This window comes from Rhinatrema bivittatum, chromosome 12 (genome assembly GCF_901001135.1).
Source record: "Rhinatrema bivittatum chromosome 12, aRhiBiv1.1, whole genome shotgun sequence".
Lineage (NCBI taxonomy): Eukaryota > Metazoa > Chordata > Amphibia > Gymnophiona > Rhinatrematidae > Rhinatrema > Rhinatrema bivittatum.
Window position 1 is genome coordinate 12,945,604 of NC_042626.1, and position 20,823 is coordinate 12,966,426.

General features: G+C 45.6%; 1 protein-coding gene across 7 annotated transcripts in view; it reads right to left on the reverse strand.

Annotated features, from left to right (window-relative positions):
* BRPF3 (bromodomain and PHD finger containing 3) overlaps positions 1-20,823 on the reverse strand; it is a 76,617-nt gene that overhangs the window by 31,874 nt on the left and 23,920 nt on the right. For all 7 annotated transcript variants that reach the window (XM_029572929.1, XM_029572933.1, XM_029572927.1 and 4 more), the window contains exons 3-6: positions 19,527-19,683; positions 18,951-19,082; positions 17,442-17,570; positions 8,745-9,057 (exon numbers count right to left, since the gene is read on the reverse strand). In XM_029572929.1, the coding sequence (XP_029428789.1) occupies positions 8,745-9,057; positions 17,442-17,570; positions 18,951-19,082; positions 19,527-19,683 (731 nt within the window). The remainder of the gene's footprint in view (positions 1-8,744; positions 9,058-17,441; positions 17,571-18,950; positions 19,083-19,526; positions 19,684-20,823) is intronic.

Below are 20,823 nucleotides of genomic sequence, written 5' to 3' on the forward strand. Positions count from 1 at the left end.
GAGAAGACTCTACCTTCTTGACCTGGGTGAAGGTTCCTCTGCAGATATTGACTCTCTCTTCTTTGCAGAAGAGTAAGGTGATTTTAAAAAGTTGCAGAGAGTGTGTAGCTCATGGATCTCTTGGCCCTGAAGGCAAGCATGCACAATGAGTGCAGTTTGCCACATTGTGCAAAGTCCTGACACATCTCATACAGCAATCATGAAATTCAGTCAGACACATCTTCTTAAGACAGGAGGTAGACAGCTTCAGTCCTTGAGTGCCATAAATAGATCTGGTTTTCAGGATATCCACAATGAATATGTATGAGATATATTTGCATACAATGAAGGCTGTACATGCAAATATATCTCATGCATATTCATTGTGGATATCCTGAAAACCAGACCCATTTGTGGCATTCGAGGACTGGAGTTACTCACCTTGACATAGGACATCTCTTAAATCACAGTTTTCACTTAGACATTTTGAAAAATACTCAAGCAATTTCAAATTCAATGTTTAAAAAAAAAAAATGTTTTTTGGGCTTATGCCAAAAAAGAAATGGAATTAATATTTTTTTAGGTGACGTACTGAACTAAATAAATCAATAAAATAAAAAAAAAAGAATAGTAAAAGAGAAAAAAAGAAATATTTGTAAAAACCAACAAGCGGCTGGAAAAAGATTTGAGAGCAATTTCACTTCCGTTCAGAAGGGCAGAACAGAAAGAGAGGAGACTCGCATGGCAGGTCTATGCATGCTCAGAAAGATGTTCTTGGTGTTTCTGAATTCTGATTTTCTGTCTCGGCACCATTGGATGTTATCACCCACTTGTGTGGCTGAGCTTATCCTGCCTATCTATGGAGAAAACAATTTTATGCACAGAAATGGAGCTTCATAAAATTTCCTACCCAATGTGAAGGTAAGCTTAGACTTGTGTCACATTCGTGCAGAAGTTTACCTGGCGCAGTTTCTCTAAATGGGTTTTGCATATACCTCGATCCGGACTGTGCAGATGCTGTGCTGATCCTGGGAATTGGGCTGGGGCAGAGTTTTCACTTACAGCATCCTTTTAAATTTGAAAAAGTATTTGCATAATTTTACATGGGAAATGTATGTGCTCCAGGTATTAGATGGAACTTATGCAGGAACTTTTGGTGGGATAATTTTCAAAAGTGAATGTACATGCGAACATCCCATTTGAAAAAAATCAATATAACTTATGCATGTATCTGCCACATAAGTTATTTGTGATGTTACAAAATTGCCCTCTTAGAGGGAACATGGTGAAAATCTGCATTATTACAGTTTTGAAAAATCCCAACTCAAAGGCAGTTTGGTGACTTCACCAAAATTGACAACAGTGAGGTTCAATGCTCATATGAAATGCTCCTCTTCTGAACAGATATAACAAATAATGAAATCTTGCTTCAAGGCACCTAGGCCTGTCCTCCATGCATAATTCTACTGTACAAGAATCAAAGCTACACGCTGACTTTACGGTAAGTGGTAATCCCAAATTAGGATTCTGTGACTAAAACTTTGTCATTACAGTTAACATTATTATGGACTTCCCATATGGGAACAATTTTCAACTGGATTCTCTGCAGGCAAATGAGTAACCACGAAGAAAGCCACTTTGAAAAATGCACCCACCCTCTTTGAGGGGAAAAATAGAGTTGCTGAATTTATTTTTAACTCCCACTGGGGAGTTTGCACTTGCAAACTCTCTGGGTATATATGCGCTCTGCTGGGGAAGAGAGATTCCCTTTGAAAACTGGCTTGCAACTGGGATCTGCAAGTTCTGCAGGAAGGCTGAAAAATGGTCTCTATACTGTAACCCACTGCAGTATTTTGAAAATATTACCAACAAAAGCAAAAATAAGCAGGTTTTACTATGGAAAGAAAAGAATAAAGGAAAATTGGTTCTTACCTGCTAATTTTCATTCCTGAAGTACCACGGATCAGTTCAGATGAGTGGGTTTATCCATCCCTACCTACTGGTGGAACAAACACCTTCAATTTGAGATCCTTTAAGGTAGCCCTTTTGAGAGGCTCAAAAGGCACCACACACATGCCTTTGAGAATCAAATTAAGATTCCAAGGAGGGACACACCAACATAGGAGGCCACAAATGCTTCGCCCCCCCTGAGAAAATGCACCACATCCGGATGAGACACCAGAGGTTTCCCATGAATTTGGCCACAAAAACAGCTCAGAGCTGCAACCTGAACTCTTAGGGTGTTGAACCACAAACCCTTTGTCAACCCTTTCTGCAGAAAAGCCAGGGTCCGCGCCACTGACGCTCACCTCGGATCAATCTTTTGATCAGTACACCAAGACTCGAAAATCCTCCACACTCTGACAAACGCCAGAGAAGTAGAAGTATTACGAGCCTGCAGCAGAGTAGTAATGACATCCTCAGGATATACCTTCTTTCTTAGTCGCCGCCTCTCAAAAGCCAAGCCGCTAGACAAAAGCAATCTGCCTGATCTAAAAATATGGGTCTCTGACGAAGTAGGTTCGGAAGATGACCCAGCATCAAAGGACTATCCAGCGCCAGATTGACCAAATTCGCGAACCAAGGTCTCCAAGGCCACTCTGGAGCCACCAGGATTACCTTTCCTGGATGTACCCTCTATTCTCCTATCTTGCCCACCAGAGGCCACGGTGGAAACATGTAGATCAGAATGTCGCTTGCCAAGGAAGAACTAGGGCATCAACCCCTTCTGCTCCTCGCTCTCTCCTGCAACTGAAAAATCAAGGAGCCTTGGCATTGCACTGAATCGTCATTAGATCCATATGAAGAACACCCCATCTGCAGGTAATGAGGCGCATCGCTTCTTTCGAAAGTTCCTATTCTCTTGGGATCCATCTGCCGGCAGCTGAGAAAGTCAGCGTGCACATGGTCGAGCTCTGCAATGTGGGAGGCTGCTATCCAAGACAGATGCTGCTCCACTCAAAACATGAGCATCTCCGCTTCCTGAGCCACCGCTAGACTCTTGGTCCCCCCCTGGCGGTTGATGTAGGCCACTGTCGTCGCATTGTTGGATAGAATCCTGACAGGACGGTTGCGCAACAGAGGTAAAAATGCCTGGAGTGCTAACTGCACCTCTCTTGTCTCGAGATAATTGATGAACCAAGAGACTTCCTCCGACGTTCATTGACCTTGGACTGACTGGGACTGGAAGACTGCTCCCCAACCAGAGAGGCTGGCATCGGTAGTTTCCACCATCCACTGAGGAACTTCCAAGTTTACCCCATGGCTCAAATGGCAGTGAAAAAGCCACCAGGTCAGACTGGATCTTGCTGACTCAGTAAGCGGTAGAGGGAGATCAAACTGCTTGATACTGGATCCCAGTGGGATAGCAATGCCTGTTGAAGTGGGTGCATATGAGCAAATACCCAGAGAACGAGTTCCAAGAAAGATGCCATGGAGCCAAGAACCTGCAAGTAGTCCCAAACCCTGGGTACACGGGCCTGTAAAAGATCCCACACCTGGGACTACAACGTGAGCATGAGCTGTCCCATGATAAAAACCTTCCCCAATCAGATATCGAAACGTGCTCCCAGAAATTCCAATACCTGGTGTTATGATATCGAGGTGTTTGGTGGATTCTCAGGGGCAACAGTGTTGGTATCTCCTATGGGGAGGAGCCCCGTAGGGAACTGAAGCACAGGGCTAGACTCAGATGTACAAACACAGAGAATATATCTTATTATACAGCTAGTGTGGTCCACCAGAGGTGGCAGTAGAGAGTAGATTAGGTAGCAACAGTCTGTGATCCTTGGCATAGGAGAGCCATCCCACAATGGTGGTGTAAGGCCCCGATGCAGATGTCCAGTAAGGCACTGTAGGAGAGACAGACTGGCAGATGTTATAACACACTCCCTGGTAACTGAGTAGATAGAGTTCCCAATGAGCAGTAGAGAGAGGATAGGTATTAACAGTCTGTAATCCTCGGCAGAGGAGACCCGTTCCACAATGGTGGTGTAGGGCCCGATGCAGATGAGCAGCGAGGAGCTGTAGATGGACAGACTGGGAGAAGTTGTACTCACTCTCTGTAGCTGATAAGTAGTGTTCCAGCAGGTTGAAAAATTGGTAGCAGGCACCAGGATAGACACACAGGCCCTCGAGGAGCGAGTACCTGTATTTAGGATAGGCACCTGGAAATAAGCAAAGGGCCCCCGAGGAGCGGGTACCCCGGTTAGTAGAACCCCAGAGGGTGAAGGTGGCTTCCATCAGAGTAGAAGCAGCTGAGCAGCTTCAGACCAGAGTGAATCCAATCTGTTGCTAACTTGGCGAGAGTCATCAAATGGGCAACCTTTAGAATACGGAAGCAGTGACATCACTTGAGGGGGATGCCCCCAAGGTTTGTGCCAACACTGCTACAAGATGTGAGGCGCACGCGCCCTAGGAGGCCTCAGGTCAACATGGCGGGACGCCGCACCAGAGCCGCTCCGGGGAAGCCGGAGAGTGCGGCATGGCGACACTACGGTTGCCATTCTCCCGAGGCTGGTGGAGAAGGCTGAAATAGAGGTGAGGCATGTCGGGTGAAGCCGTCTGAGACTGACGGACGCAACACCTGGGAGAGGAGAAGCTGGTTCTTGGATAAAGTTCATTATCCAACCCAATGACTGCAAGCGATGCATCACTATCTCCACCACCTGTTTGCAAAGGTCTTCCGACTGCTCGAATCAGCCAGTCATTCAGGTATGGGTATACAAGCACGCCCTCTTTCCTGAGGGCCATCTCCACCACCACCATCACCTTGGTGAAGGTCCGGGAAGCTGTCTCCAAGCCAAACGGAAAGGTGCAAAATTGAAAATGCTCTATTACCATGAACTGGAGATACCTCTGATGGTCCAGACGGATCCCAATATGCAGCTATGCCTCTGTCAGATCCAGGGATACCAAAAACTCCCCTTTTCGAAATGTTGCGATGATGGAACGCAAAGTTTCCATTTGAAAATGAGGAACTTTGAGAGCTAGATGCACCTTCTTTAAGTCCAATATTGGGCAAAATGCCCCGTCCTTTTTTGGCACCACAAAATATGGAGTAATGACCTGTTCTTTTCTCCTGCGGAGGTACCGGAACTAAGGCCCCCAGCTGATGCAGTCGATCGAGAGTCTGAAGCACGACTCGCTTCTTTTCCATGGCGGCACAGAGAGACACCATGAAGAGGCTTCACAGCAGACGAGCAAACTCTAAAGCATAATCGTGTTCTATCACACTTAGAACCCACTGTTCCAACGTGATCTTGGCCCATTCCTCGTAAAAAATAGAAAGACGACCCCTATCACCGGGATAGAGGAGTGGGCCAGCCTGGCTTCATTGTGAGGGTTTAACTCCGCCAGAACCCTGGCTGGAACCATCCCTGCCTGGTCTGCGGGTCCGAAAGGACTAAGTCCAGGACTGCGACCTCCCCGAGGCCAGCCACTGACCAATAGTCTGAGCTCTGCTCTGCCTAAAGCACCTTTGCCCCCGAAACCGGGAGCAAGACTGAAAAAATCCCTTAGGTCCCTTGGGGGCTTGTCCTCTGGCAATTTGTGAACTTTATTCTCTCCCAACAGCTTAATCAGCTGATCCAAGTCCTCACCAAACAGAAGCTTGCGCTTGAATGGCAATGCCCCGAGCTGAGCTTTTAAGGACACATCAGCAGACCAGTTCCATAACCAAAGAAGTCTCCTGGTGGAAACCATCGTTTGGGATGAAGTACAAATAAGGTCATATATATATATATATATGGTGTCAGCGACAAAAGCAACTGCAGCTTCCAGACGCTCTACGGGTGACATATCCACACGTTCTTGTAACTGCTGCACCCACCGCAGAGATGTCCAAAGCATAAAACTGGTGCAGACAGCTACCTGAATGCCCAGCGCAGACACCCAAAAATCTTCTTAAGTTGCAGCTCCAACTTATCTTGCACATCCTTCAGAGCGATGGCCCCCGCAACTGGAATGGTCGTCCTCTTTGTGACCGCCGAAAAGGAGGCATCCACCTTCGGAATCCGAAGCAACTCCAAAGTGTCCTTGGGCAGTGGGTACAGTTTGTCCAAAGTTCTGCTCACCTTCAGGCCAGTCTCTGAAGTATCCCACTCCCTGACCACCAGGGAGTGGGATTCTGCTGTACCGACTTATGAAAAGGAGAAGTCTTGGCTGGACCCCACAGGCCCGCCATGACTGGGTCCACCTCCTCATGGTCCGAATCGACATGGGGAGCTGCTATGCCTAATTTCGCCAGGACCTAGCTCCTCCTTGTGAAACAGGCGAAGACCCTTGGGATCATCGCCCTCTAAAGAGGGGACCAACTACTCTTCCTCGGATGGGTCCTGCGGCCCCCGATTGGGATCAGTGTCTGAGGCGCCAACCACCAGGGGCACTTCCCCTTCAGTCTTCGGAGACCCCCTCCAAATTTCCCGCCTTCAGAGGCACCTGGACTTGCCGAACCCTTGTGGCCCCCAGGCCCCCCGAGAGCTTAGACCTCTTCCCCTTCAGGGGATTGCGGTCTCACAGGCTAGAAACGCTTTGTGCATCAAGAGTACAAACTCAGGCAAAAAATGGGAGAAAGAATCCGGATTCTCATCCAGAGCATGTGACTCCCCCCCTCAGACTGCCACCTGCAGGCCCCTCAGGCCTTATATTGGCTGGGGAAAGTGCGGGTGGGAGATTCCCTCCCTCTGTTGAGATTAGTGCCTTTGATCCGCTGGACCTGCGCTGCTGAGGAGATGTCGCAGCGGGCTTCCCCAACATGCCCTCATCGGCGCTGATACACTGGACACAGCGGCCTGCACGCGACAAGCCGACCCGCACACGGCACATTGGAACTCACGAGGCATGCTGAGCAGTAGCAATGACCATGCGGGCCGAGGAAGCAACATGGGAGAAGGAACTAACCCCCAAAACGCTTTCCAGCACGGCTGAAAAGAAGAAACAAGTCACCCAATCTCCTACTGCCAATTAGTCCCACTTCCTTTCTCTGTTTTCTTTGGAGATGAGGGAACTGAACCACCAGCCTTCCCCTCCAACAGATCACCAGTTAAGGGTCCTCAACCCCTGTTCATTCGACCCTACGACCAGGAGGGATGGTCCCACCAGGATCTGACAACCTTTTATTTTTTCAGGGATATCACATCGGATCACAATAAACGAGAAACTGTGCCAAAGGTGTGATTGACAAGTAACATGGGAACGAAAACTGCGATTAATATGTAGTTGACAAGTAACTTGAAACTGGTACATATTAAAAACTGGTACATATTGAAATTGGTACATATTAAAACTGCTAAGATGTCTCTTTGCTATGAATAGTAATTATTGCCTATAGAACTGTTAAGATAATAATGTCTCTTTGCCTATAAATAGATATAAATGATAAGGAGGAGATTGGAAGTTGGGTAACTTAAGTACATATCAGAAGAATAATTTATAATAAACTTATAGAGTTACTGAATTGTAAGGATTCCCAATTTAAGTAGAGGTGTTGCAGAGTATAAACAAGTGGGAGAGGGACTGGAGAGGAATGATGTGGAAGGGGCTAGGAAAGCGAGAGGAGGGGAGAGATCTTCTATCCGCTCACTGAAGTACTCAGATTTCTTGTTTAGGTTCAGAACTGCAGGTTTTGCATCTCCTCCATCTGCTGGAGACAGAGAAATACTGAGGGACTGCAGGTGCTATACCAGATTATATACCAGTGACTGTAAAAATTTCTCTGTCTCCATCTTCTGGAAGGGAGGCAAAACCCAGGAGTCTGGACTGATCTGGGGACATACAGGGAAATTTGAATTTATACAACACTTTGATGCAAATAAGGCCACAATGTATTTTCCCACTTTTACTGCTTCAGAAACATGCATCAAGCCAACTGGAGCAATTTTCAAAGGGATTTCTGTGGGCCTCAAATGTTTTGCCTGTGCAACTTGGCTGTTTTGAAAACTGCCCATTTGCACATAATTCCATACCCCATGGATATTTACCTGCATTGTAACCTTAGGCAAATCACTTGCCCCTCTATTGCCTCAGATACAAACTTAAGATTGAGCACTCTGGGGACAGGGAAATACCTACAATACCCAAAGGTAACCTGCTTTGAAGTGGCTGAAAGTTTGAATAGAAATCAAATAAATAGTGGAGGAGATCCCTAGGCATAGGTCAAGGGGAGAAAACTATGAACAGTTCTGGATTTTGATTCGTTCAGTATAATTTCGATCAGAAAAAGTATCCGCAGAAAAAAGCAGGAGTAAATATGTGCAGGTACCTTTTCCTCGGGCAATTTTTAAAAGAACCGTATGTGTGTACTTTTGCTTTGAAAACCGGTGCAAAGAGTCAGGAGGGAGGGAAAAGTACCTACCGACTTTGCACCTATTGCCCCCTTAAATGGCCAGATTTATGTTTTGGGCCAAAACAGAGCAGAAAGTCATCAAGTTAGTTTGCTTACAAACTTTGAAATAGCACAATTTTAGTATAATGCTTTGATTTCCTGCAACTTAGAAAAGGGAAAACATTCCACTGGGAAAAAAAAAAAATCATGCAAACAAAATCTTGTCGAACTTATGAAACACAAACAGAGATGGAAAGAGATATGTTTAGGGATCCTATAATCAGAACAGTTAGGAGCAGGCAGGAGTTAAATGTTAAAAAAAATGGTTGCGAGTTTTACTGAATAAGGAGGGGAAGGGAAGGAAGGAAAGTTGCTGATCTCATGGATTTGGAGATCAAGAAGCAGGAGATATTACAGTAGGAGATGCCGGCTATGGACTCACCATCATCCCAAGAGAACCGGTAATAGTCGTCTGTTTTTGGTGACTCAGGAAGATGTATCCCCACTTCAGTTTCATACCCAGTGTTCTCAACCTGCCTTCGCGTGTGCCGGAGTATGGCCCCGCCAAGGTCCCTGAGCCGCACAGCTGCTCGGTGGAAAATGGTGTCTTTAGTGTTATACTTCATGCAGTTGATAATTATAAGGTTAAAGTCTTCCTCAAAATCGTCCAATGTTTGGTAGAGATGGGATTCCAGCTTCTGTCTCATGGTGGAAAAATCCATGGGATGCGAAATGAATTCCAGGTAATCTGGAACCTAAACATATAAAACCTGTACAATTACAAAAACCATTTACTAGGCAACCAGAGTGCACCCTACCCTCACACCAGCAATAAGCTTATGATAAAAGACCTGCACATACAACACATTCAGAACCCAGTAAAGCAAGGAGCACCCTCAAATCTGCAATGGCTTACTGCAGCTGCCCCCATCTCTTGGTATCATGTAAAGTAATGTGCAGTACTGGAACAAGTTACTTATTAAAGGTAGCTAATGCAAATGCATACTTTCCTGACAACATAATTGCATGTGTAAATTGGTTTCCTAGATCAGGAACTGCAACTTTGTGTGTGCGCATGTGTGTGTGTTGCAAGTGTGGGGGTTAGGGGATAAAATAGTAAACTAAGACAGGTTTTTATGTGAAAATGTTAGAGCAGCAGACTACAAACCAGGAGACCAGGGTTCGAGTCCTGCTGCTGCTCCCTGTGACCTTGGGCAAGTCACTTTACCCTCCATTGCCTCAGGTACAAAGTTAGATTGTAAGCCCTCTGGGGATAGGGAAATACCTACAGTAACTGAATGTAAACCGATGTGATTATCTCTGATCAAATGTCAGTATATAATAAATAAAATCAATTCTCAAAATATTGTTATGGGTTTCTGTTTGTATGCTCATATGTATAGCCATGGATGCTATTATGTTTTGGCATAGTTGGGGAATGGGGGGAGGGGTCAGCTTGGGGATAAAATCCTTGTTGGCATTATGATTCTTATTTTTTATGTGCTGATTTGTAGCTTCCATATGATTGGAAATTGTTGACAACGTTGTAATGTTATGATTTTGTATGTATAGCAATGCTGACTTTAATAAACATTAAATATAAAAATAAAGCAGAAATGTATTTTTTTTTGTTTGTAAATTTGCATTCAGGTTGAAATCTCATTGAGGCTGTACACGTCAAGTTAAAGAAAGTGAAACATATTTTACTAAATAGCTAAAATCCTTTCCTTATCTCCCAAGAAATAAGTTTATCACTTTATCCACTGACCCTTGTGACTTGGATGCAGGTCTTCTGGCACCCGTTGCTGTACCTGAGCAGCAGGGGCTTGATGTGCGAAAACAGACTAGGAACTTTTGCAACTCTGGCAATTTGCACTCATGCCAGCAATGCACTTATACACCATGACCACAACCTTCCATGCAATCTCAGACCACAGCCGTACCCTCTCCACACCTGCCCAAGCAGTGTCACACATTGAAGCTTCCCTCTTGGTACTTGGCAAGGAGCTACAGGCAGACTCTCAGCACACTGCTTTTGGTAGCGGTACTAGTGATGTTTAAAATAAATGCCGTTGTCAAGCAAAACAAGATCACTAACAAGTTCTGTTTCATTCCTGAGATTTGCATTTCAAAATGTTAAAGTCTTCAAGCTTAGCCACTCCCAGCATTAAAAGAAAAAAATCAAGTAAATTTAGATGCTGCTGTGTGCTCAGATCACTGCCCAGAACTGCCCTATACTAGACATCAGATGGAAAGGAGGCATGGTAAATAACAGCAGAGAAAGAGATGAAAGCTTGCATCCTGACATAGGTTACCATCATCATGTAGATGACAGATGGGCAAGAGTGCCATCCTCTCGTGAAAGTCTGATGTGCCATTGGAGACTTGAAGAGGATTAGAAGGACTGAATCAATGTGCTCAGATCAGAATCACTGAGCAGGAATCCAATCAATGCATGTAAAGCTTGAATCTAGCATGGGTAACAAGCTCACTCAGTAGGTGAAGTGGTCTTAACTTTTTTCAAACGTTGGGCCAGATTCACTAAGGATGTTTTCTCACTCTGTGTCTATGGGAAAAAAAAAGGCTTAGTGAACTAGGCCCTAAGTTTGTGATCACAATGGTATTGTACATAGTCCCCCACAAAGTGCAGAAATGTAAGAAACAAGTTATATATTAGGACAAATCAAGCAGAGAGGAATGAAAGTCAAAACAGGCAAGCTGAAAATCTGAGCAATCAAGTTAGTCCATCTGCTTTAAAGACTACAGAAGTATTTGAACTTCCTCATAGCAATAATGTGTCTGTTTATTACATTAAAATTGCCTTTCTACAATTACAAAATCACAGTGATGTACAATAAAATTATCTGGTATAAAAACAATAAAATTAATAAAACCACATCAAACTGAAAAGCAAAAACATGACAAAAAACAATATACAGAATAAAATGGACCAGGGAACAACAAAGGCTAAAAAGGTAGGCACAGGTCATAACAAGGCAGACAATCAAATTTCAAACATGAAAATCCTAAGAACATCCAAGTTTTAAGAATTTTTCTAAGTTTACAATACTCTTAAGTCGGAGGGCGAATGGGAGGGAGCTAGGTAAGAAAAACTGAGTTCCTTTGTTCTTTCAAATCTAATTTCCTTTGGAGAGAGTAATTTTAATAATTCTTGTTGGAAGAACGAAGTGATTAACTTGGCTGATAGGGAGTTAAGAGATTTGACTGATATAAGGAGGAGCCTTTGCAGAGTGCTTTAAAAGTGAAACACCCAATTTTAAACTGAATTCTGAATGATACTACGTGCAACCTGTGAAGTGACTGCAGTAGGAAAGTCACATGGTCAAACATTTTATTTTCTGAACCATGTGGAGTCTAGTTATCAGTTTTGAATTAAGACCATAATATAAGGCACTGCAATAAACAAGCTGATTAAGAATCAATGAATAAGTTAGTAATTTCAACTCATTAAATATCTAGGAAAGGAAAATTGGCTCTTACCTGCTAATTTTCGTTCCTGAAGTACCATGGATCAGTCCAGACAAGTGGGTTTATCCATCCCTATCAGCAAATGGAGGCAGAGAACAAAACTTTGAGGCACTGCTACATAACTGAGAGTGCGTGCCACCTGCAGTCCCTCAGTACTGACCTGTAACCAAGCCAAGATGGCCACCTTAACAATTCCCAATAAACCTTGAGCGAACAGAGACCTAAAGTTGGAGCCCCCTGCATTAATCTGAGTATATACCATTCCAGCAACTTCCAGAAGCAAGGAGTCTTTCGAAAGATGGGGACGGGTTTCTGGACTGATCCGTAGTACTTCAGGAACGAAAAGTAGCAGGTAAGAATCAATTTTCCTTTCCTGTTTGTACCCCGGATCAGTCCAGACAAGTGGGATGTACCAAAGCCTCTCTATTCTGGGCGGGAACTCGAAAGACCTGCACGCAACACACTTTCCCCAAAAGTCACCTCTTCTAGTGTCCGCACATCCAAGCGGTAATGTCTGGTAAAAGTAAGAAGAAAAGACCACTTTGCCGCTCGACAAATCTCCTGCAGAGAAAGCAGTTAACACTCTGCCCAAGAAGTTGCTTGTGCCTTAATGGAATACGCTCTCAACCCCTCTGGCATTAACCGGCCCTCACAGATGTAAGCCAAACCTATCATCTCCTTCAATCATGGTGCAATAGTGCCCTTGGAAGCCTTATTTCCCTTCTTTGCTCCACTACACAGGACAAACAAATGATCAAATCTCTGAAAGGCATTCTTCACTCTAAGATATTGCAAAAGAATTTGACGCACATCCAATAAGTGAAGCTCCCTTGCCATCGATCATTGGCTGCCAAATTCGGAAAGGCTGGTAACTTGACAACCTGGGTAAAGTGAAAAGAGGACACCACCTTAGGCAAAAAGGAAGGAACCATAAAGTAAAGAAACCCCATCCTCCGAAAAACACAGGAAAGGGTCCTTACACAACAATGCTTACAGTTCAGATATTCGCCTACCTGAACAGATAGCCCCCAGGAAATCAGCCTTCAGGGTTAAATCCTTTACCGATGCCCTCTGCATCGGTTCAAAGGGAGGAACACACAGCCCTCTAAGCACTAAATTAAGGTTCCAGGCTGGAAAAATCCTTCGCACCAGAGGTTGCAGATGTTTTGCCCCCTTAAGGAAATGAACTACATCCGGATGAGATGCCACATGACTTCCCTGAATCCTACCTCGAACAGAACCCAAGGCTGATACCTGGACCATAAGGGAATTATAGGCCAAACTGCTCTGCAAAAGGGCCAGGATCTGCGGAATGTCCACCTTCAAAAGGTTGCACCCTATTTTGAAAACACCATGATTCCAACACCCTCCACACTTGGACATATATCTTTGACATGGAAGGTCTCCTTGCCTGAAACCAAGTCGCAATCACAGGCTCCGAATAATCCTTCAAATGGAGTCGTTGCCTTTCAAAAGCCAAGCTGCTAGATAGAAGTGATCCTCCCAGTCTGAAAATACGGGTCCCTGTCGTAGCAGTCCTGACAAATGGGTCAAGTGAATGGGACTGTCCACTGCTAGACACAGAAGGTCCGCAAATCACAGCTGGTGTAGCCACTCGAGTGCCACCAGAATCATCCTGCCCGGATGAAGCTCAATGCGTCGCAGCACTTGACCTACGAGAAACCACGGTAGGAACACGTACAGCAACTGATGTGTCTGCCACGGTTGAACTAGAGCATCGATGTCCTCCAATCTGACCTCTCTTCTGCAAATGGAAAAACAACTCATTTTTTAATTTCCTGTAGTTACCATGAGGTCCACCGCTGGTCTGCCCCACCTTGCCCTTAGCAAGGAGAAGGCTTCTGCCGACAACTCCCACTCCCCCAGGTCCAGATGCTGTCTGCTGAGGAATTCCACCTGCACATTGTCCACCCTGGCAACAGGAGAAGCAGCTATTCTCACCAGATGTTTCTCTTCCCACACAAACAGTTCCTGCGCCTCCAGAGTTACCAGATGACTCTTACCGCCCTGACGACTGATGTATACCACTGTTGTCACATTGTCCGAGAACACTTGCACCGACTTGTCTTGAAAGAGGGGAAAAAATGCAAGTAAGGCTTTGCGTACTGCCCTGGTTTTCAGCTGATTGATAAACCAGGTCACCTCCTTCAGCGACCACTGACCCTGGGCTGATATCCCTTGACAAATTGCCCCCCAGCCAGAAAGGCTGGCATCTGTGGTTACCAGTCGGGCACTTCCAGATCCATCCTTTTCTCCAGATTGTGCCGCGACAGCTATGTCTTACATAGTAAGAGACTATGTCTCATAGTAAGAGACTGGACCTGGCATCCTCTGGCAACAGTAAAGGAAGCTGAAATTCTTCTGAAAGTGGATTCCAACGGGATAACAGAGCTCCCTGCAGAGGACGCATGTAAGCAAAGGCCCATGGAACTAATTCCAGTATAGATGCCATGAAAACCAGGACCTTCAAGTAATCCCGGACCCTGGGCACCGACAGGTGCAACAGCCAAAGGACCTGACTCTGCAACTTGATGACTCTTTTCGTAGTCAGAAACACAATCCCTAACCGGGTATCGAAGCACCCCCCCCCCAAATATTCCAATGACTAGGCCAGCTTCAAATGACTCTTTGCTGGGTTCGTCACCTAGCCCAATGACTCCAGAAGCTGCAGTACCTCCAAGGTCTGCTCTGGCAAGGGATATAACTTCACCGTAGCCCTTGCTACCTTCAGGCCCGCCTTGGGAGATTGTCATTCCTGATCCACCAGTTTCTTAGAAACATAGAAATGACAGCAGAAGAAGACCAAACGGCCCATCCAGTCTGCCCAGCAAGCTTCACACATTTTTCTCATACTTATCTGTTTCTCTTAGCTCTTTGGTTCTATTTCCCTTCCACCCTCACCATTAATGTAGAGAGCAGTGATGGAGCTGCATCCAAGTGAAATATCTAGCTTGATTAGTTAGGGGTAGTAGGGGTAGTAACCGCCGCAATAAGCAAGCTACACCCATGCTTATTTGTTTTACCCAGAATATGTTATTCAGCCCTTATTGATTGTTTTTCTTCTCCCCTGCCGTTGAAGCAGGGAGCTATGCTGGATATGCGTGAAGTATCAGTTTTTCTTCTCCCCTGCCGTTAAAGCAGAGAGCTATGCTGGAAATGCATTGAAAGTGAAGTATCAGGCTTATCTGGTTTGGGGTAGTAACCGCCGTAACAAGCCAGCTACTCCCCACTTTGTGAGTGCGAATCCTTTTTTCTTCTCCCCTGCCGTTGAAGCACAGAGCTATGGCAACAGAAAGGCCTTAGGGGGTCCCTGTAATCCCTCCAGGACCGGGTTCACGCCCTTATTATCAGAGTCCTTCTGGGTGACTGTAATCCCCAGCTCCTCCAGCACCTGAGGTATCAACGGTTCCAGTTCCTTCCTCTGGAACAGATGGACCACCCGCTGTCTTTGTCTGGATCCATCGGATCCCCCTGCATCTGGTCAGGATCATCTGTCCCCTCTGAAGAAACTACTGCGGAGCCCGTCCGAGTCCCAGTGAGCACAGGATCCCACCTCTCTCCACAGGCCTCCGATCCCTAGCCTTCTTGGCTTCTCGGGACTTCCTGGGTAAGGGTTTCTTGGACCCTAAATCCTTCCTGGCTAAATAAGCCTTATGGAGGTGAAGAACAAAATCCATGGAAAACTCCTCCAGTTCTGAGGTAGAATCCTGACCGGCGACTCCCTAAGCCTCTCCCCTTCTCCTGCCACCAGCAGGGTCCTGTTCAGTGGGAAACAGCGTGGGACACGAGTCCCAAGGCTCCAAAATAGCAGCCTAACTCCCAGCATGTACTGACAAAATGGCCACCAGCTCCTCCGACACCCCCCCCCCAGGATCTCCAGAGCCAGCCCAGCCGCCATTGTGCTCTTGCCACTCCCCCAGGGGTCCTGCCCCCCCCCCCCCACCAAGGTACATTCTTGGCAAAACGAGGCAGAATCGAGCTGAACCCGCTTTAAACTGCAGCTGTGACAAAACTTTGCTGCGCTTCACATGATTCGGCATGTCTGCATGGTCGGACCTACACATGCGGTTGGTCCTAAAAATAGCCTCACCAAACAAGCGCTCCCAGACACTGTCCAGTGCTGAAAAGTCAAACACCTGGCCCCAACCAACAATGGTAATTTGGCCTGCTCCCTCTTGCCTACCTCCAGGCAGGAAAACAGTGACTTACCTGCTGCCTCAGCCCTGCTCTCAGCTGCTACTGCTGTTTTTTTTGTGTTTTTAAAAAACATACCCAGCTAGGAAAGGAACCAAAGAAAAAGGAACAGACATACTTCCCTGCTTCTGGAGGCCGAGCGCTGAGGGTGCCAGGAACACAGAGGGAGTGAAGGGCCCAGAGGGGTTGAGGGAACCAGGGCCCCTGGCTCTCAACACCCCCATGACAAGAAGGGCTGAGTCAGGACAGGGGTCACCAACCCTCCTCTCGCCTTGCTCCATCTGAGTTATGGCCCTTGAAGGAACCTAACACCTTGGGGAGCTGAATCTCCTTACTCCTTTCTTCCATTTTTTTTTCCAACTCCAGACTGTAGGTTTGTAACTCTACCATCTGCTGGAGTCAGAGAAATACTGAGGGACTGCAGATAGCACTCTTGGTTATGTAGCAGTACCTCAAAGTTTTGTTCTTTGCCTCCATCTGCTAGTAGGGATGCTTAAACCTACTTGTCTGGATTGATCTGGGGTACCAACAGGAAAACACCTGACTCGAAATGAAATGGAGAAAAAAGTATGAGTGCTGAAGAAGGTTAGAGATTTGAGGAGAGAAGCTGAGTAATGAATCTAGTTTAATACCAAGTGCAGTAACCTCATTCTTAACTGAACATGGATGCCAGATATTTCTTGGATGCATGTATAAGAGAATCAGCATTTTTGGCAAAGTACTTGGCCTCAGATTTAATGGGATTCCCTTTGAGTTTGGAAGAATGAAGCCTTCTAGCTATCTCATTCAAAGAGCTGTTAAATACCCAAGGATACTATCTATATACCATTAGCATAGAAATAGCAAGCGAACCCAAGACTTTGTATTAAAATGGCTAAAGGAGTCAGGTACAGATGAAAAGCATAGGGGACAAAATAGATCCCATAGGTTAACTTTCAAACTTGGCAGGCTGCAGAATGCTAGTCAACATAGTAAGACCTATTTAAAAGAAGAGAGAAACCAGCTGAGGGAAAAATCACAAATCCAAATTTCAAGTAGGCATTTAATAAGGAGATGATGATCTACAACATCAAAAGCAGCACTCATGTCTATAAAGACTAGGGAGTACTGTTTTACCTTTATCTAGATTTAAAGTAATGTCATTAAGGGCTGTAAGAGCAGTTTCAAGGCTATGACCTCGACAGAGGCCTGATTGCTTGGGATGAAAGACAATGTTTTTTTTCAAGAAGCTAAGGACAACTTCTGACTCTGAGCTTCATCACTCCTAGTTCATTCCTTCATGATCTTTAAATGCCCAGCACAGAGATGCACTATCTCTGCATGCCAGCACGATGGTATAGAAGATTGCTGTACCCAGTCACTGACAGATTTGCACCCCCCCCCCCCCCCCCAAACATCTGTACTCTTGCTGTCCAGCAGTGGAAGTCACACTCACCTCTTTCAGGTTGACAGGTTCTGCAAAGATTCGGGCAGAATCCTTTTCCTGCAGCAAGTCCAAAGTGGTGCGTAGTAACACATTGAAAGGAGTCAGTTGGAGCTCCATAGCTGCCTGCTGAACCTTCACCTAGGGATGGATGGAATATAACAAAATCCCAGTCCAGTCAATAATCTGCTCCATAATCATCAAGATTTCCATGCCAAAAATATTAGATACCATTCACTTCCATACTTTATGTTCACTAGTAAATGAGATAAGCCATACAATCATTATATGAATACTGTGTCTTTAATGCTAACAAGGCTGCACTCTCAAAAACCCTCTTAAGGTGAAGTTCCAACTTCCGATCCTGGACATCCTTGAGGGTAGTGGCCCCCTTCACCGGAATCGTAGTCTTTTTAGTGACCAGCGGAAATGCAAAAAGCTCCAAGGTCTGTTCTGGCAATGGGTAGAGCTTGGCCATAGCCCTACCTACCCTCAAGCCGGAGTCCGGGGAATCCCACTCATGCTCAATCAACTGCCGCACCGACCTATGATATGGGAAGGCGGAAGAAGGAGCCCGAAGACTGTCCAGAACAGGGTCCATACCATCCGATTCTGGAACCTCCTGAGGAGGTTTTAAACCCAGCTCCTCAAGGACCTGCAGAAGCAGAGGTGCCAACTCCTCCCTCTGGAACAACCGGAGAAACTTGGGATCATCCCCCTCTGCCACTGATGGCATTCCAGTGTCATCACCTTGGTCCGGAGAAGTCAGATCTACGCTGAGGAGCCTGGCGCTGCACCTGCTGGAGGGGCCAGGACCTGCAAGCCCCCTGCTGCCCCCCGGAGCTGGGCACGATCGGGATGCCCGGGTTCAGCGGCCGTGTGGACCCCAGATCGGAACCCAGAGGCCGCAGACCCAGACCCTGAGGAGCCAAAGGCCAAGATGACCCCCCTAAACCATCCTGCTGTGCCAGATAAGCCTGGTGCAGCAGGAGAATAAAATCCAGAGAAAAAGGATGTGAACCCAGAGGCAAAATGGGGATCTGGTCTCCCCCAGGCCCCTGAGGCAAAGGACCTGGATGACATGCCCCTCCGGAGAGCCCCTGCGCATCGGGGGGTCCAGGGTGCACCGGGGAGAGCTGCGGTGGCAGATCTCCCTCCCCCTCCAAAGATGGCGGCGCGCACTTGAGGATTTTAGGGACTTCTTTAGCAGCAACACCTGCTGACTGGCTGAAGACCAGCAATGGAGCAGAATCAAAAGGGGACTCTGTGTTTTTAGCTATGGGGGCCAGTATGGCTCTGACAGATAGATACGAGTTAAGCATTAAACACGCTTAAGGCACTCCCTTTCTCACTTACAGTTAGAAAAAAAACAAAAACAAATGAACAAGTGGGAAAAGGGGGCATGAAAGGAGGTTGGTCAAATGAAAATTTCCAGAACACAAAAATGCAGCAGCATGTGGACACAGGACCCGCAAACTCCAGAAAGGCTCTGTCTAGACTTGCTCACTGGATGGAACTCACTTGCTCCCTTTTGAGTTTCTCCCTCTTGCGGATCAGCTCAATGAGCAGCCGGGCCCTCTCCAGATCATGCCGCAGTTTTTGCCAATACTTCAACTCCTCCTTCACAGCACTTGTCTTTTCATCTTGCTCCTTCTGCAGAAAGAATAAACAGCCATCTTCAAATACAGTAACGGCTTCCTCTATCTAGTCCTTTCCCAGATTTCTATAGAGTCACTACTGCCCACTCACCTGGGACAGTGCTCCAATGAATCAACTAACACACTTTTTCCACCCAGCTACAAGACCCTTCTCTAACACTGCATGCAGAGACAGGGCTGAATGAAAATGGGTTGCTTTTCTACCTCTTTCCTTTTCCTTCATGAATTCACCACCTTGGCCACATGACGATCCAGTCTGCTTTCCTTCTTCATGACTCTCTTAAGATGAACTGGCTGTTCTTCTGATGCTCTCAGATTCTTGTAGTATAGCAAAGGATGGTACCTATCCGCTATGTAATGTGAGAGTATAGCCTGCCTCTTCAGCTACCCCCTCACAACTGATCCTTTATCAGTGTACCACATGAAGACTAGACAGTACCTGCTCTGCATTCTTCTGCGACTGCAAGTGTGAGTGTAGGCGCCGTATCAACGGGACTCCATTTCTGGACTGGCGCTTTAGTAACCAGTAGTTATGTAACCGCTGCATGAACTGGTTCTTCCTCTGGAGAGAAACCCCATTGCAAATTTTAATCAACCTGTCAACATAACAGGAAAAGAAAATGATATTTAACTGGTCACATTACAGAACCTCTCTCTCTCTCCTCCCCCCCCCCCCCCCCCCCCCCCTTGAAGGTGGTCATGCACTCACTGATAAGAGCTGTAAGGGGATTAATACTTAGTCACATCCCTGCTGAAACTCAGCACAAAGGTGAAACTGAAAAATATTTTGTACTAAACCAAAGCAATTTTTAATCCATTATTGTAAGTCAAACTTCTGGTGTTCTATGTGTGCAAGAGAGATATTAAGTAATGTAGTAGGAGTAGAAAGATCATGCGTAAAATGTAGCTTTTACAATTTATTGACAGCTTAGCAACTGTGTAAAGTTAAGCAAGTCAGACAAGAAAACATTTGTTAAAAAAGATGGTGTGGCAAGTGCCAAACCAAACATACAGGTGATTTAAAAATTACAGAATCATAAGATAAGTATAATGAACTAAAACATACAAATTATGAATATTCATTTGTAAACAATGACATCTCATTTTGGGTGCACTTAAAGTTTGAAAGTAGCATCTGGAAAAAGAAGATATGAAATGAGTAATTTTCTTCTAGCAGCATGTCTGCTTCAATGCACTGGTGGTATACACATAAAAGGAAAGGATCCTAGGCCTTGAAGGTAACAATGAAACCTAGAAATTTAGAAAGTCATGCAAGCCAAAGTAGCTGGAGTATGCTTATGAGAAAGCTGATCATTTTAATAGAAAGATATATATGCTAAGGGGAAGTGAGGCAAAACAACTTTTATCTTAACTATAGCCTATGCAAAAGATAATCATTTTGACAGTCAGAGTGCTTGAGAACTGCTTGCAGATATGGATGTCCTGAACAAAAAGGTTAAATAAAGGTTATGAAGAAACAGGCATGAAGAAGCAGGTCTTCTATAGAATGGCACAACATAGCTGAAACAGACAGGATAGAAACACAATGCAGAGTTCCTTCTTAGGAACCACCGCTCAGGAAAAGGACTTCTGAGTCCTTATGGAGAATATACTAAAATCAACTCAGTGTGTGGCAGTAGTCAAAAAATCAAATAGAATGTTAGAATGATCAGAAAAGGAATGGAGAATAAAGGAGAAATTATTTACCTGATAATTTTGTTTTCCTTAGTGTAGAC